Source organism: Pituophis catenifer, unplaced genomic scaffold (assembly GCF_029215685.1).
Source record: "Pituophis catenifer annectens isolate HBS135680 unplaced genomic scaffold, rPitCat1.0.hap2 SCAF_7, whole genome shotgun sequence".
In the NCBI taxonomy this organism is placed as follows: domain Eukaryota; kingdom Metazoa; phylum Chordata; class Lepidosauria; order Squamata; family Colubridae; genus Pituophis; species Pituophis catenifer.
This window is the reverse complement of record NW_027256887.1, coordinates 88,564,957-88,581,469: the sequence shown is the minus strand read 5'-3', so window position 1 is coordinate 88,581,469 and position 16,513 is coordinate 88,564,957. Positions and strand designations below refer to the sequence as shown.

At 46.8% G+C, this 16,513-nt stretch overlaps 2 protein-coding genes across 2 annotated transcripts in view; both read right to left on the bottom strand.

Annotated features, from left to right (window-relative positions):
* CCDC136 (coiled-coil domain containing 136) overlaps positions 1–15,760 on the bottom strand; it is a 40,932-nt gene extending 25,172 nt beyond the window's left edge. Inside the window, exons 1-5 of the mRNA XM_070947918.1 lie at positions 15,751–15,760; positions 12,927–13,241; positions 9,599–9,673; positions 2,525–2,893; positions 221–266 (exon numbers count right to left, since the gene is read on the bottom strand). Coding sequence (XP_070804019.1) covers positions 221–266; positions 2,525–2,893; positions 9,599–9,673; positions 12,927–13,215 — 779 coding nt within the window. The 5' untranslated portion in view covers positions 13,216–13,241; positions 15,751–15,760. The remainder of the gene's footprint in view (positions 1–220; positions 267–2,524; positions 2,894–9,598; positions 9,674–12,926; positions 13,242–15,750) is intronic.
* On the bottom strand, positions 10,508–12,892 carry LOC139319548 (uncharacterized). Its single transcript, XM_070947444.1, has 2 exons — positions 12,823–12,892; positions 10,508–11,475 (listed from the first exon to the last, which is right to left on the bottom strand). The coding sequence occupies exons 1-2, from the start codon at positions 12,890–12,892 to the stop codon at positions 10,508–10,510; spliced, it is 1,038 nt and encodes a 345-aa protein (XP_070803545.1).
* Positions 15,761–16,513: the final 753 nt, after the last annotated feature.

Sequence of the window (16,513 nt, the reverse complement as noted above, 5' to 3'; positions counted from 1 at the left end):
TTGGAGAACGTTGAAGGAAACCATATGGCTCTAGACTAGAAAGATCAACCCACACCCCGTCTTCCACCACCCTCATTCTCAGGGCACCTCGTTCTCATCCATCTCCAGGTGGAACCGCTGCACCAGGAGCAGAAACATCAACACCTACTTGTATTTCATGGCTTCGAGCTTCTCCAGCTGGTGGACCATAAGCTTGTTGCTAGCTTGCAAAGTCAGGAACTCTTCTTTCAGATCCGTGTATTGGCCTTTCGCAATGTCCAGCTCACCTACAAAGCACAGGAGCAGGGATGAAAGGAAGCCAAAGTCCTCCAGAACAACAAGAGTTAGAAGGGTCCTTAGAGGTCTTCTAGTCCAACCCCCCACGGCTCCTGGCTGGCCCCTTCGAGCCCTTGGATTCTATATAAACTCTCTCTCCTGCAAAGCCAAATAAACCCAGATTCTGAACATACCAACATTCATCCAGGAGTTCTATATAGCGAAACGCATCTACTGTTTCGTAGAAATACGGTCGATTCCTGGTTAAGAGATTTAATGTTTTTTATAATGATTTTTTAAATTGTATTGTGTGCCGCCCTGAGTCTTCGGAGAGGGGCAGCATATAAATTGAATTAATTAAATTAAATAATTAAATTAAATTAAATAATTAAATTAAATTAAATTAAATTAAATTAAATTAAATTAAATTAAATTAAATTAAATTAAATTAAATTAAATTAAATTAAAAAATTAAATTAAATTAAATTAAATTAAATTAAAAAATTAAATTAAATTAAATTAAAAAATTAAATTAAATTAAATTAAATTAAATTAAATAATTAAATTAAATTAAATTAAATTAAATTAAATAATTAAATTAAATTAAATTAAATTAAATTAAATTAAATTAAATTAAATTAAATTAAATTAAATAATTAAATTATTAAATTAAATTAAATTAAATTAAATTAAATTAAATTAAATTAAATTAAATAATTAAATTAAATTAAATTAAATTAAATTAAATTAAATTAAATTAAATTAAATTAAATTAAATTAAATTAAATTAAATTAAATTAAATTAAATTAAATTAAATTAAATTAAATTAAATTAAAATGTTTAAGCCAGTTTGGTGACGGTTCCAGCCTGGAAACCAGGAGACGGGGAGTTCTAGTCCTGCCTAATGTATGAAAAACTGGACACTAAAAGTCGTGCATTTGGCAGAGATGGCAAAAATTTTCATCATATCTTAAAGACCATTCACACGAAAGATACATAACGGAATGGAGAAGATGGATTGACTATATTCAAAACAAGTATCAGACTAAGAAAGTTCATATAGCTTATGAGTGAAACATTTTTAACTTTTAGCTTATGTTTATAGGGTTTTGAGCTATAAGGAGTTAAAGACCTAGAAAGAATTTGAAGTCAACAATTTGTTAGCATATTTTAGTTTTATGTTTGTGGATGCTATACCCTGTGCTTGTTCTGGGAAGTCAAGGGGGGGGGAAGGCTGAGGGTGGGTGGGGGGGAGGGCAAGGGGGGAGGGAAGGGCTGAGGGGGGAAGGACGGGGGGGGGGAGAAAATGTTTGTATTTCTTGTAAAACTTTTCAATAAAAAAAAAAAAACTGGCCAGATGACTTTGGAACAATCACTAGGAGACTGTGAGTTCAAGCTGGGTGATTTTAGGCCCATCACCAGGAGACTGGGAGTTCTAGTCCTACCATAGCCATGAAAGCTGGTTGGGTGGCTTTGAGCCAAACACCAGGGGACACAGAGTTCTAGTCCTGCCTTAGTTATGAAAATCAGCTGGGTGACTTTGGGCCAGTCCCTGTTACTCAGTCCAATCCACCTCACAGGGTTGTTGTTGGGAAAATAGGAGGAGAAAGAAATATAAGGTATTTATACAGTACCTTGAATCATTTATAAAAAAATAACAAAAGTGAGCTATAAATAAATAAGTTAATTGATAAATAAGATAATCCTATTCCACTGTTGGAATGGCCTGGGAATAGCCCAGATCTTCACTCAATGGAAAATCTAAAGAAACGTGTTAGTCAGAAGCGACCCAGCAATAAAACCCAGTTAAGAGAAGCCATCATTCCATCTTGGTTTCACATTAGAACAGCTGCAGATGTAAAAGACTTGGTTCACTCCATGGGAAGACGTTGTAAGGCCATCCTTCATGCTGAAGGTTACCCAGAAAAGTATTAACTGACAGGGGAATTATTTTTGTATATCTCGTTTTTTCTACGTGTTTCACTTTTTCTCCTTTATACTGTTAACTGCTATTCTAATAGCAAATCCTTCATAAAAGTTATTGCATTACATTCTTGATTCAATTATCTTTCCATGGATATATAATTGTATGGTACTACTCCAAAAAAAAGTGGTGTTATTAGCCAGTTTCAGAAAATACACTTTTCCCAAAACCTCCCAAAAGGTTTCCACAATTTTGGCCACTACTGCATATTAAAATAAATAAATAAATACAATTAGGGAGCCAAGCGGCAGTTACCCCGATTTTTTTAAAAAACAAAAGGGTACCTTGGAGCCGAGCTACTTCCTGGCTCAGGCTGGACAGTTGTTGCTCCTGAAGGGGGGTTTCGCTAGCGTCAACGTTGTTTTCGGGAGCCGAGTCCTGTATCATCTGGATTTCAGCCCGCAGGGCGGTGAGCTCCATTTCGTACTCATTGTGGACCCGTTGGACTCTTTCCAGCTCGGCTTTCATCCGGCAAAGCTCTTCTTGTAAACTGGCGATCTCGTTCTCGTGCAGGGCAGCCGCTTCTTCGGCTTCTAGGCGCAGGTTATGGATCTCCTCGTTGGCGTCCTGCAGATCCTGGGCCACCTGCCCCAGCTCCACATCCTTCGTCTCCTGCAGGGAATCCAATTCGTCCTTTCGCATGTGCATCTGGGCTGAAGAAAGGGAAGGAAGGAAGAAGAATTGATAAATAAATAAATAAATAAATAAATAAATAAATAAATAAATAAATAAATAAATAAATAAATTTATTTCTATACCGCCCTTCTCCCGAAGGACTCAGGGCGGTGTACAGCCTATTTAAAAACACAAAAAAACACGACAACAATTTAAAATTTAAAATCATTAAATAATTAGGCTCCAATTAAAATCCCAGAAATTTAAAATACCCCAATTTAAAACGTTATGTTAATAGCCCTGCCTGGCAGAACAACAGGGTCTTCAGAGCGCAGCGAAACACCCGGAGGTCGGAAATCTTTCGTATTTCGGGGGGCAGTTCATTCCACAGGGCTGGAGCTCCCACAGAGAAAGCCCTCCCCCTGGGTGTCGCCAGCCGACATGACTTGGCTGATGGCACCCGGAGGAGACCCTCTCTGTGGGAGCGGACTGGTCGGTGGGAGGCTATTGGTGGCAGAAGTCGGTCTCGAAGGTACCTGGGTCCTATGTATGACACTCAGCTGTACATCTCCACCCCGGACCACCCCAATGATGCCCTTGAAGTGATGTCCCGGTGCCTGGAGGCCGTGCGGATCTGGATGGGGAGAAACAGACTCAGGCTCAACCCATCCAAGACCGAGTGGCTGTGGTTTCCGACGTCCCAGTATAGTCAGCTGGTGCCATCACTGACTATTGGGGGCGAGTCGCTGGCCCCCACGGAGAGGGCTCACAACTTGGGTGTCCTCCTGGATTCATAGCTGTCTTTAGAAGAGCATTTGACGTCTGTGGCCGGGAGGACTTTTTATCAGGTTCGCCTGATCCGCCAGTTGCGTCCCTTTCTAGATCGGGACTCCTTACGCACGGTCACTCACGCCCTCGTCACTTCCCACCTGGACTACTGTAATGCTCTCTACATGGGGCTCCCCTTGAGGAGCACCCGGAGGCTCCAACTGGTGCAGAGTGCGGCCACGTGGGTGGTTATGGGAGCAACGTGGCGCTCCCATGTAACACCTCTCCTGCGCGAGCTGCACTGGCTCCCGGTGGTCTTCCGGGTGCGCTTCAAGGTTTTGGTTACCACCTTTAGAGCGCTCCATGGCTTAGGACCTGGTTATATACGGGACCGCCTACTACCACAAGCAGCCTCCCACCGGCCAGTATGCTCTAATAGAGAGGGGCTCCTCCGGGTGCCGTCAGCCAAGCAGTGTCGACTGGTGGTCCCCAGGGGGAGGCCTTCTCTGTGGGGGCACCCACTATCTGGAACGAGCTCCCTCCGGAGATACGGAGGATCCCGGATCTGCGCACCTTCCACCGTGCTCTTAAGACCTTTCTATTTCAACAGGCTGGCCTGACCTAAGTCTTTCCCCTTTTTAAATGGAAATTTAAAATTTGTCTTATAAATTGGGGTGTTTTAAATTTGTTTTGGGCCAAAGTATTTAATGTATTTTAAATGGTTTTTAACGTTTGTACTATGTGTATTTTATCTTTTGGCTGTTCACTGCCCTGAGTCCTTCGGGAGTAGGGCGGTATATAAATTTAATAAATAATAATAATTATTATATTTCTATGCAGAGATATATTTGCACAGTTGCCTCTTAAAATTTAATTAAAACATCATGACAAATCTATTTGGGGAAAATTGCCACTGTATTTCCCAAAAATAACTTAGGGTGGAGTGTGGAAGCAGTGACAATACAGATGCTGAACCAGATCTTCCAGCCTCTATCGTTATTATCCATGTTGGCTTATTATCCATGTTGGCTTATTATCCATGTTGGCTTATTATCCATGTTGGCTTATTTGGATTTATAGCCCATCAAGATTTGGAGAGCCAAGACATAGCAGAATTGAGCTGATAGTTTAGATGGTGTTAAGGAAATTGTTATTGTCCTTCCTGAACACTTATTTTGCAATTATAGTTATTTTATAGCATATTATTAGCATTAGAAACTTAGCATGAATTTAAAAAGAAAAAGGTTTTTGTAGTACTGAATACTCTTTTACATAAATATATTACATCATGGTCCAATTTCATGACATTCACTATCTGTTTACTGTGAGATCAGAGCAATACATAATGTGGGAGCATAGTGTTAGAGTTGCCTAGACATTGTAAATGAGAAATGACAATGATACTTCATATTTCTTATGACATCTATCATAAGAATTAGTTTTGTGGCCGATCAAGAAATAGTCAGGCACGGGAAGGGTTTTGTGGCTCCCGGTGTTTTCTTTTCTGTGGGAAACGGGTCCAAATGGCTCTTGGAGTGTTTAAGGTTGCAGACCTCTGGGCTAACATTAAAGATAAAAGATAAAGAAGATACAGAATATTTTTTTAACATGGGATTTGTTTTACAAATGGTTAGACCACAAAGGTGGAAATCAGAAGTGGGAAGAATATTATTATTTATAAGTAAACATTGTTACTATTACTAATATCATGTATAAGTAAATTGACTCAGATAATACACTGTATAATTAAGCACTTATGTAAGTTAAAGAAAAATGTACAAATAACATTTATATATATGTGTTGGATCGTGGGTGAGTGGGCTGTTTGTTGTAATCCTACCATTCTTGTTTTCATTAGCTGACAAACTTTGCTGCAAGGAGTTTCGAAATATTCTGTCATTTTTAACATATTATAAGTATTTAGTATTATTTAGTATTATTATACATAATAATAGTAGTAATAGTATTCTTTACTTGTGTATAATAATATTCTTCCAACTTCTAATTTCTACCTTCGTAATCTAACCATTGATAAAACAAATCCCAAGTTAAAAATATTCTGTGTCTTCTTTGACCTTAATCTTTAATGTTAACTTATCCATTTCCGCACATTCTCATGTTTTTTTTAATCCTATTTTCATCTGTAGGAGTTTCCTCATTTTTCCAGTGTTGTGCAAATACAATTCTCACTGCTGTCAAAACATGTAGTATTAAATATACGTTCCCTTTGTAGCAAAATATCCTGTCTTGAATGGGCTTCTGCCGGCAGTATGTGCTTTGCTTATGAATAGAGCCAGCTAGATAGTTGGCTTCCTCTTTCAATAAGCTCTTTATTTCCTTAAGTGCTGGCATCTGCGGTGGGCTATTAAGAAAGACTGCTTTCTGCCTCTAAAAACTTGTTTATTCCTCCTTTAGAGAAATATAATATTCTTCCCTTTTTTTTAATATTTCCCAAAATATTTCATTCTTCTGGGTGGCGGGGCTTCCCACACTCCAATGCTGACTTGGTAGAGCTGGTTTGAGGTGGACACACCAACAGGAGACAGCTTTGGGGGTCCCTAAAGAGTCCCTAGGGAGTTGGGCGGCATAGAAATGCGACTAATAAATAAATAATAAATAAAGGGAACCTGTTTAGGATAGGTACATGGTAGAATTCAGCATTAACGCAACCTTGGCAATTTTAAGATGGGTGGACTTCAACTCCCAGAATTCCCCTTTCTGTCTGGAAATGAACCAGTCAGTTTCTTGAACTTAGACTAACTTTATTGTCACTTTGAATGTACACGAATCGGCTTACATTAAAATGAAAATCGGTGGCCTGCAGCTCTCAAAGTTTCGCTACCTCCAAAATATTCTACGCAAGCATGACAAAATAAATAAATACAGAATTATATAAAAATACCCACATATATTATGTGACACAGAGAAACAACACAGTCAACGGCGAGAAAAACAAATGAAGAAACTCAACGTGATGCCAAACTAGGTTACAATGATTGTTAAGCTCACGTTGCCAACTAGCAAAGTCCACAGGGAAAGCTAGATTCACTTAACCGTGTTAATAACAGGCCTCCCTTAACAACTGTGGCAAGAACAGTCACAAAATGGAGCAAAATTCACGTAACGGTTTCACTTAGCAACCGAAAAGTTGGGCTCTCTTGCAGCTGTGAATCCAAGGCTACCTGTATGTACCTGCCTCTCTCTCAAATTCGAGGCTAAATGCATTTTTTTCCCCCCTAACGTCCAGGAAATTCTTGCCAGGGGTGAGAGGGCATAAATTCACTGCCCCACAGAACGGGGCACCCGTGCGAGTTAAAACAGGAACTGAAAAACCCATAACTGGAAAAAATTAAAATTTAAATTGAATGAAAGCATCGGTTTAAATAAAAACCCTTCAATTCGACGTACATAATTAAAAATGACACTGAATTCATTCGGATCCCCGTGGGTTAGGACAAAGAGATCAGGATGGGGTCACCCCGTCGTCGTCCCCCCGGTTTCCTAAATCAAGTTTAGGAGCAAAAACAAACCCAGATTGGGTTTTAGAGACACCCAAGCAGAGGAGCAAGGGTTTTGAGCATCAGTTGGCAACCGAAACTGGCGGATATGGGAGGCAGGAGGGTCTCTATTAGTGGGAGGGGGTGTGAAGGAGGCCATGCCGGGTGCCCAATGGGTGAACCCACACGGTCTGGCCCTGGGTGCAACTCTACGTAGGAACCTGTGGGCATCCCAGAGACTTGGCGGGGATGGAACCAGGTGGGGAGGGGGTCCCTGGCAGTTGGGCCATCCTGGAGGCCACCGAGGGGGTTGGTTGCTGTGGCAACGCACTCCCCCTCCCCTCCTGAGAGGGGACTCACCGTTCCCAGATGTGGAGGGTTTCGGCTCCATGGGGGTGGGGGGTCCAGGGGCTCTAGGGGACCCCCTGGCCCAGCCTCTGTGCCTGGCCTGGGGAGGGGGCCTTGGCCCCTTAAAGACACAGTGTCGCGGAATCTCAGGCTGATTGGCTCTGGAGACCCCTCCCTTCTGAAGGAGGGCAGCCTGCAGAAGGCTTCTTCCCCAAAGGGGTGCCCTCCAGAGGTGCAAAAAGAAAAAGAAAGAAAGAAAGAAAGAAAGAAAGAAAGAAAGAAAGAAAGAAAGAAAGAAAGGAGGGAGGGAGGGAGGAACAAGGAAGGAAACGAGTGAGGGAGGGAGGAAGGAACAAGGAAGGAAGGAAACAAGGAAGGAAACATGGAGGGAGGGAGGAAGGAAGGAGGGAGGAAGGAAGAGAAAGAAGGAAGACAAAGAAGGAAGGAAGGAACAAGGAAGGAAGGAGGCAAGGAGGGAGAGAGAGAGGAAGGAAGGAAGGAAGGAAGGAAGAGAGAGAGAGAAAGAAAGAAAGAAAGAAAGAAGGAAAGAAAGAAAGAAAGAAAGAAAGAAAGAAAGAAAGAAAGAAAGAAAGAAAGAAAGGAGGGAGGGAGAGAGGAACAAGGAAGGAAACAAGGAAGGAAACATGGAGGGAGAGAGGAAGGAAGGAGAGAGGAAGGAAGAGAAAGAAGGAAGACAAAGAAGGAAGGAACGAACAAGGAAGGAAGGAAGGGAGAGAGAGAGAGAGAAAGAAAGAAAGAAAGAAAGAAAGAAAGAAAGAAAGAAAGAAAGAAAGAAAGAAAGAAAGAAAGAAAGAAAGACCACTGCTTTACAGGCTGCACTGAATACTGATGCTGAAGGCCTGGAAGTGATGCAGCTCAGACCCCAGGCGGTCAAAGCCCCCCTGCAAACAGCAGCCCCCCCCTCCTGCCCCCATCCAAAAGCATCAGCCAGATGTTCTGTACTTGCATTCACCCAGCAATCTGACCTGGATTTGTGTTTTGATCTCGGTTACACAACTGCATCGATTGTTGAGCGCTGCCCCACGCAGCTGGGCCCCCCACTGATGCCCTCCAGGTTAGCCACTGGTTCCGCTGCAGAGCCAGAAAAGGGACTTACTTTCTTTCTTTCTTTCTTTCTTTCTTTCTTTCTTTCTTTCTTTCTTTCAGCCGAAGAGGTTGTAGAAAAAATGGTTTTAAAAGTAAAAAAAAAAAAAACCTCTGATGATCACGTAGCTCAGCTGGGATCGTCAGAGGCTTTTAAAAGCATTTTTTCTACAAGAGGTTATAGAAAAAATGTTTTTAAAAGGAAAAAAAGCCTCTGACGATCAGGCAAGTCAGCTGGGATCGTCAGAGGCTTTTAAAGCATTTTTTCTACAACCTCTTCGGTTGAAGAGGTTATAGAAAAAATGTTTTTAAAAGGAAAAAAAAAAAGTTGGCCACGCCCACTCAGTCCTATTAACCCCCACCCCCACCAAGCCACGCCCACAGAACCGGTAGTAACAAATTTTACATTTCACCACTGATTCAGATGCTTGATAACTGATTCACATTTTTGACGGTCGCAAGTGTCCCGGGGTTACGTGATTCCCTTTTGCGACCTTCTGACAAGCAGCCTCAATGGGGAACCTGGATTCACTTAACAACCCTGTTAATAATTTAACAACTGCAGTGATGGTTTTTTGGGGTGTAGCAGGGTCTGTTTGGTGTTGTAAGGTCTCCTGTTTGGGCGGTGGGTTGGACTAGATGACCTCACATGGTCCCTTCCAACTCTCTTAATCTGTTATTTGATGCACAAGGAAAGTTTTTTAAGTGGGGGGCCAAACTCACAAATTTCTCACTCATATTTTGGGCTCCATGGGGGGGGAGGGGGGGTGTCGTAGGACGGCCTGTCCTTTAATTTAATAATCTAATTCATAATCGGTTTCATAATTCGTTCCTGATTTTGTTCCTTGCTGGTGCTGCCTGTTTTTAAAACGGTTTCCCACCCACTCACCCATCCCCGATGTTTTTACACGCGGAAACCCATTTTACACGCTCTCTTTGTGAGTTTTGACACATCCGTGCTGCTGCATACTGTGATGACGACATAAATAAATAAAAATAAAATTACCAGAAGGTATCAGGACCGACCTTGCAAACGCTGGATCTGCTTGGTGAAGATCTCCGCTTGGTGGGCACTCGCTAGGCGCTCGTCTTCCAGTAAACCTGCCGGGGGGGGAGTGGGGAGGAAAAAGACGGATCAGTGGCCACAAAACCCTCCGAGAAACAAGGCCCATCGGGCCCTGCGGCTTTCCCAGCAGCGTCTGGGTGGCCAGGGAGCCCACGGAGGTCAAAAAAGTCAAAATGGCGCCCGCCAATGGGCGATTTGAGATCCTAGCTGCTTACAGCTGCTCCTCGACTTAGAACAGTTCCATTTAGTGACCGTTCAAAGTTACAACGGCCCCGGAAAATGTGACTTAGGGCCGTTTCTTACATCGATGACCAGTTTTTCACACTTACGACCGTTGCAGCATCCCCTGCGGTCACGTGATCAACATTCGGAACATTGGCAACCAACTCAGGTTTATGACGGTCGCAGCATCCTGGGGGGGGTCATGTGATCCCCCTTTGCGTCCTTCTGACGAGCAAACTCAACGGGGAATCCGGGGTTCTCTTAACCACCGTGTCCCTTAACTTAACCCCTGCAGTGGATTCATTTAAGAACCGGGGAGAGAAGTCACAAAACGGAGCAAAATTCGCTGCACTGTCTCACTTAGCCACAGAAATCTGGGGGTCTCCATTGCGGTCGGAAGTCGAGGACTACCTGTATCAAGTCCTCCAATTTTCTCTTTAACGATCAAGCAACCCGAATGTAAATCAAGTGAACCGTGGCTGCAATGGTCATAAGTGTGAAAAATGGTCCTAAGTTAGTTTTTTCCAGTTCTTTTGTAACTCCCGACGGTCACTAAGCGAAGCCTTGCAAGCCGAGGACTGCTTGTAAAACGTGTTTCAAAATACCAGTCAATCAAGACTCAAGATTTGTGGACCTTGGAGTCCCTTCTAACTGTATTGTGATTGATTGAATCTGATTGATGGGTAGATGGGTTGATGGGTAGATGGGTAGATGGGTAGATGGGTAGATGGGTAGATGGGTAGATGGGTTGATGGGTAGATGGGTTGATGGGTTGATGGGTAGATGGGTTGATGGGTAGATGGGTAGATGGGTTGATGGGTTGATGGGTAGATGGGTTGATGGGTTGATGGGTAGATGGGTTGATGGGTAGATGGGTAGATGGGTTGATGGGTTGATGGGTAGATGGGTTGATGGGTAGATGGGTTGATGGGTTGATGGGTAGATGGGTTGATGGGTAGATGGGTTGATGGGTAGATGGGTAGATGGGTTGATGGGTTGATGGGTAGATGGGTTGATGGGTTGATGGGTAGATGGGTTGATGGGTAGATGGGTTGATGGGTAGATGGTTGATGGGTTGATGGGTTGATGAGTTGATGGGTAGATGGGTTGATGGGTAGATGGGTTGATGGGTAGATGGGTAGATGGGTTGATGGGTAGATGGGTTGATGGGTAGATGGGTAGATGGGTTGATGGGTAGATGGGTTGATGGGTAGATGGGTAGATGGGTTGATGGGTAGATGGGTAGATGGGTTGATGGTTGGATGGGTTGATGGGTTGATGGGTAGATGGGTTGATGGGTTGATGGGTTGATGGGTTGATTGATTGATGGGTAGATGGGTAGATGGGTTGATGGGTTGATGGGTTGATGGGTTGATGGGTTGATTGATTGATGGGTAGATGGGTAGATGGGTTGATTGATTGATGGGTTGATGGGTTGATGGGTTGATGGGTAGATGGGTTGATGGGTTGATGGGTTGATGGGTTGATGGGTTGATGGGTAGATGGGTAGATGGGTTGATGGGTTGATGGGTTGATGGATTGATGGGTTGATGGGTTGATGGATTGATTGATTGATTGATTGATTGTTGCCTGCAAAGCTGGGCTTGGTGATATGCTGGCAGCCCAGCCACAAAACGTTCAAGAGAAGAGACAGGGAGACCCAGAGACACAAAGGGAAGGAAGGACACCAGACTTTGAGCCAAACCATGATTTGGCTAGTTTATCCGTCCAAGCGGGACATTCACAGGCTCGGCTTCTTCCGCTAAAACACAACATTCGCCTTCGTTGTTGCGTCTGCACAACGCTTGGCGAGAGAGTCAGCCGGACAACAGGGCTGGGTTTGAACAACACACTGAAGCGACACACAAAACTCCAAAACGGGCCAAGCGGAACAGGTGGCAGAAAAGCAGCTGCCGGCTTCTGAACCTCACCTGGGGAAGGGCATGTTGTGCGAACTCAGCCAGGGAGAGCCTGAAGGAGGAGAACAAGGAGAAGGTGGGACTTCAGCAGGAGGCATCTGGGAGGCTTCGGGTCAAAGGAAACAAGGTGGGGAATCTTGGACAACAAAGTCCCCCCCCCAGGCACACTCTTCTGGAGAGGACCGGAGGGGGGCGGTAGTTGTAAAAGAAGGCAAAACATTTAAGGAGTAAAGGCAATGAGTACAGTTGTCCCGGTTAGAGGAGGGGAGGGGATCGAAGGGGAAGGAGGAGGAGGAAAACGGGGAAGGAGGGGGAAAGGGGAGAGAAGAGGAAGAGGAAGGGGAAAGAGGAAGGGGAAGGAAGGGGATGGAGGGGGAGGAAGAGGAAGGGGGAGGAGGAGGAGGAGAAGGAAAAGGGGAGGGGGAGGAGGAAGAGGAGGAGGAGGAGGAGGAGGGGAGGGGAGGGGAGGAGGAAGAGGAGAAGAGGAAGAAGATGAGGAGGAGGAGGAGAAGAGGAGGGGGACGAGGGGAGGGGGACAAGGGGGAGGAGGAGGAAAAAGAGGAGGAGGAGGGGAGGGGGAGGGGAGGCGAAGAAGAGGTGAGGGGGAGGAGGAGGAGGAGCAGGAGGGGGAGGGGAGGAGGAGAAGAAGAAGGGAAGGAAGAGGGGAGGGGGAGGAGAGGAGATGAAGGAGGAGGAGGAAAAGGGGAGGGGAAGGGGGAGGAGGGAGAGGAAGAGGAGGAGGAGGAGGAGGAGGGGAGGGGAGGAGGAAGAGGAGGAGACGAGGAAGAAGAGGAGGAGACGAGGAAGAAGAGGAGGAGGAGGAGAAGAAGAGGAGGAGGGGGAGGGGAGGCGAAGAAGAAGAGCGGAGGGGGAGGAGGAAGAGGAGGAGGAGCGGGAGGGGGGGAGGGGAGGAAGAGGAAGAAGAAGAAGAAGAGGGGGAGGAGAGGAGGAGGAGGAGGAAGAAGAATGCTCCTCACTCCAGCTCACCATCATCTCTCAGCCAACCTAGGTTGCCACCCAACGCTGTTGAGAGGACAACGGACCATCATTGTTGTCAACCAAGAAGAGCAGCCCAAACCAGCGAGAGCTGAAAGGAAGCGGCTCCAGAGCCATCATTGTCCACCTCTGTGACCTGGTAAGATCTTACCTTGCAACTCCATCGCGTCTTCTTCATGTTTGAGGACTATCTCCCGGGTTTCCTCCAGCTCATCTATAAGCTGCAGCACCTGAGCCTGGAGGCTGTGCTTCAAATCATCTTCAGAGCTTTTCCCATCATCATTGGAAGAGTTCTTAGGTTCTTCTTTGGCCTCTTCCTCCTCTTCCTCCTTGTCCTTCTGCTCCTCTTCTTCCTTCTGCTTCTCTTCCTCCTTCTCCTCCTCTTCTTCCTTCTCCTCCTCTTCCTCCTCATCCCCCTCGTCTCCCTCCTCTTCGTTCATTTCCTTCTTGGGGGAGTCCACTTCACCTGACATAAAACATCACACTCAACATCAACAATACCAAGCGTGGAGTTGAGGCGCCATGGACCGTTTTTGTAGTAGCCCAACTTGCTGTAGACCAAACCTTTCCAGAACGGAATGGGCTACCTCTACATACCTGCCCAAAACAATGCGGACATGACTGAAGGCTGGAACTGCCAATCAAAGACAAACAACAGAAGACCCTTCCTCCCAATTAGATTCAAGGAGAAGAAGGAGCTGGACATGTATGGACCAGTAATGGTTCCTCAGCTGTGTCATCCTCTCTGCTACATCCAAAACTACTTGGTCTACTGTTGAGGGAGGGGAAGGAAAAAAGAGAGGGAGGGAGGGAGGGAGGGAGGGAGGAGAGAAGGAAGGAAGGAAGGAAGGAAGGAAGGAAGGAAGGAAGGAAGGAAGGAAGGAAGGAAGGAAGGAAGGAAGGAAGGAAGAAAAAAAGCGGGGAGGGAGGGAGGGGGAGGAAAAAAGAGGAAGAAATGAAGGAAGGAAGAAAAAAAGGAAGGGAGAAGGAAAAGGGAAGGGAGGGAGGGGAAGGAAAAAAAGAGGGAGGGAAAGAGGGAGGAGAGAAGGAAAAAAGAGGAAGGAAGAAGAAAAAAGAGGGAGGGGAAGGAAGGAACGAAGGAAGGAACGAAGGGAGGGAGGGAGGGAGGAGAGAAGAAGAAAAAAAGAGGGAGGGAGGGAGGGGAAGGAAAAAAGAGGAAGGAAGGAAGAAGGAAAAAGGAAGGGAGGGAGGGAGGGGAAGGAAAAACGAGGAAGGGAGAGAGGGAGGGAGGACAGAAGGAAAAAAAGAGGAAGGAAGGAAGAAGAAAAAAAGAGGGAGAGAGGGAAAGGAAGGAACGAAGGAAGGAACGAAGGGAGGGAGGGAGGGAGGGGAAAGAAAAAAGAGAAAGGAATGAAGGAAGGAGAGAAAAAAGAGGAAGGGAGGGAGGGGAAGGAAAAAAGAAGAAGGAAGGAAGAAGAAAAAAGAGGAAGGGAGGGAGGGAGGGGAAGGAAGGAAAGAAGGAAGGAAGGAAGGAAGGAAGGAAGGAAGGAAGGAAGGAAGGAAGGAAGGAAGGTGTGGGTGGGTTAGGGTTCACTTAACAACTGTGGCAAGAAAGGTCGTAAAATGGAGCAAAACTCACTTTAACAAATTTCTCACTTAGCCACATAAATTTTGGGCTCAATAGAAGTCGTAAATCGAGGACTACCTGTATTTAAATGGACCCTTTTGTTCTTCCGGGCTCAGATTGAGGTCCCAGAAGACAAAGACCATAGAGTGACAGGGCTGGCAGGGACCTTAGAGGTCTTCTAGTCCAACCCCATGCCCAAGGCCTCAGGAGACCCTATATATATATATACCATCCCAGACAAACAGTCCTCCCAATAGACCCATATAAAATAGAAGTCACGGAATCTTAGGCCTGGAAGGGACCTTAGAGGTCTTCTAGACCAACCCCCCCGATTGACCAGGAGACCTTGCACCCCATTCTGGACAAAGGGCTCTCCAGCCTTTCCTTCAAAGCCTCCGACGAGGGTGCAGCCCTCGTGTCCATCCAGATGGGACACCACCAAAAATCTCTTTTGGGGTGCAACCTCAGAAAGCTACAAGCTGGAGGTCAGGTCCCCTTGGAAGAAACAGGGGGGCAGAAGTCACAGAGCCCAGGAATAGGGTAGAATGGGGGGTTGGGGCGATTTGCAGAAAACCCCCCCCTCACTGATCTCCTCAGAACGACTTGAGGGTCCTTTTTATTTTAAAATGGGGGGGATGGAAATCCTTTCCCCCAAAATTGCCACTACCACCACACCTGATACTTCCCTAGCGGAGCCACAGGTCCCCTTCACACCCCAAAACCAGTTTCTGAAGGTGACCATTTGGGGACCCTCCCCAATGCCCCCCACACACACACACACATACACACAGACAGGCTGAAATTCTCCTATCCAGGTTTAACCTCAAAGAGAACTAACCAAGATAGATGGGCAAGGGGCGTGTGGGAGGGGGGGCAGGTCATTTTATGGTCTGCTTAGATTTGGAGCACCCCTAAAGACCCCCCCCCCCGTTCAAATTCTGCATTGGGCAACCTGGCCCCTTCTTGAGAGTCCGGATTGGCGGGAGGCATGGCTATAAATACATGACAAACAGAGAGGGGGGGGGATGTCGGATGTCTTTCCCCCCCCCCGGCTGTTTTTTTCCCTCCCCTCCCCACCTCCTGGGCCATGACGTCATCAGGACCAGGTGTTTGCTAAAAGGGAGGTGGGGAGGGGCAGAGAGACGAGGCGGGGAGGGGAGGTGTGGAGTTGATGCCGCAAGAAGAGGGGGGTGGGTGGGGGGTGGGTCTTGAAAAAGGGTGGGGGGCTCCCCGGCTCAGGAAGGGGAGATAGGAGGGGGAGCAGGGGTTTCCCCCCCCCAGCGGGGGAGGGGGCGACGACAGCCGGCAACGGGGGAAGGGGAGGGGGGAAGAGAAGTGCGGCGGGGGGCTGTGCTGGGAGGGGCAGGGAGGACCCCCCCCCACCGACCTGCTCTGGCCTTCATCCTCCTCCTCCTCCTCCTCCTCCTCAGCAGCATCCCAGCCGCTTCCATCGTCGTTTTGGAGCAAGAAATTGTACCGGGGGGGGGAGGAGGAGGAGGAGGAGGAGCAGCGGGGAGGACCCACCCCCAGGCAGGCAAGAGGCGCGGGCACGTACACACCTACCGTGGGCGGACACACACGGACACGGACACGCGTGTACGCGCCCGGCTAAGGATGCTCCTTGGCACCGCCGCCCGAGCCAGGCAGATGCCCGGGAGGTGCCCGAGACCCCCTTCCCACGACCCTCGGCCTCACTCCACCCGGGAAGAGGCCGCTACTTCGGGGGCTGGACCCCTGCAACCCCCCCCTTCGCTCCGGTCGCCTCCTCCCGCTCAGCTGCCCCACCGGGGTGGGAGGGAGGAAGGACGCCCCCCCTCCAAAGTCCCGGCTGGGGCGCCTACCTCCCCCTCCCCCGCCCGCCCGCAATTAAAGGGGTGCATGACAGCCCGAAGGGGGAGGGGTCTGTGCTACGCTCGGGGAGGGTCAGCCCTTCACCCAGCTTGGCTTCGTTGGGGAGGATGGGAAGGGAGCGCTCCTGGGTTGGTTGGTTACCTGGTGGTGGGACAGAGTTAATGGGCTCTTCGGGTTGGGTTGGGTTGGGTTGGGTTGGGCTATTGTAGAAAAACAGTCAAAGTCGAAAAACCACATTTACAAAAAACAATAAAAGTTGGAGATAGAGATGTTAGGTAGAAAGATAGACACATAGAGGA

Bases quoted from the DNA above. Each gene is read 5' to 3' on its own strand.
- LOC139319548 (XM_070947444.1), bottom strand. From the start codon at position 12,892: ATGGCTCTGGAGCCGCTTCCTTTCAGCTCTCGCTGGTTTGGGCTGCTC. The intron at 11,476-12,822 runs GTCCGTTGTCCT...CTGGGCTGCCAG, and splicing joins CTTGGTTGACAACAATGATG to CATATCACCAAGCCCAGCTT.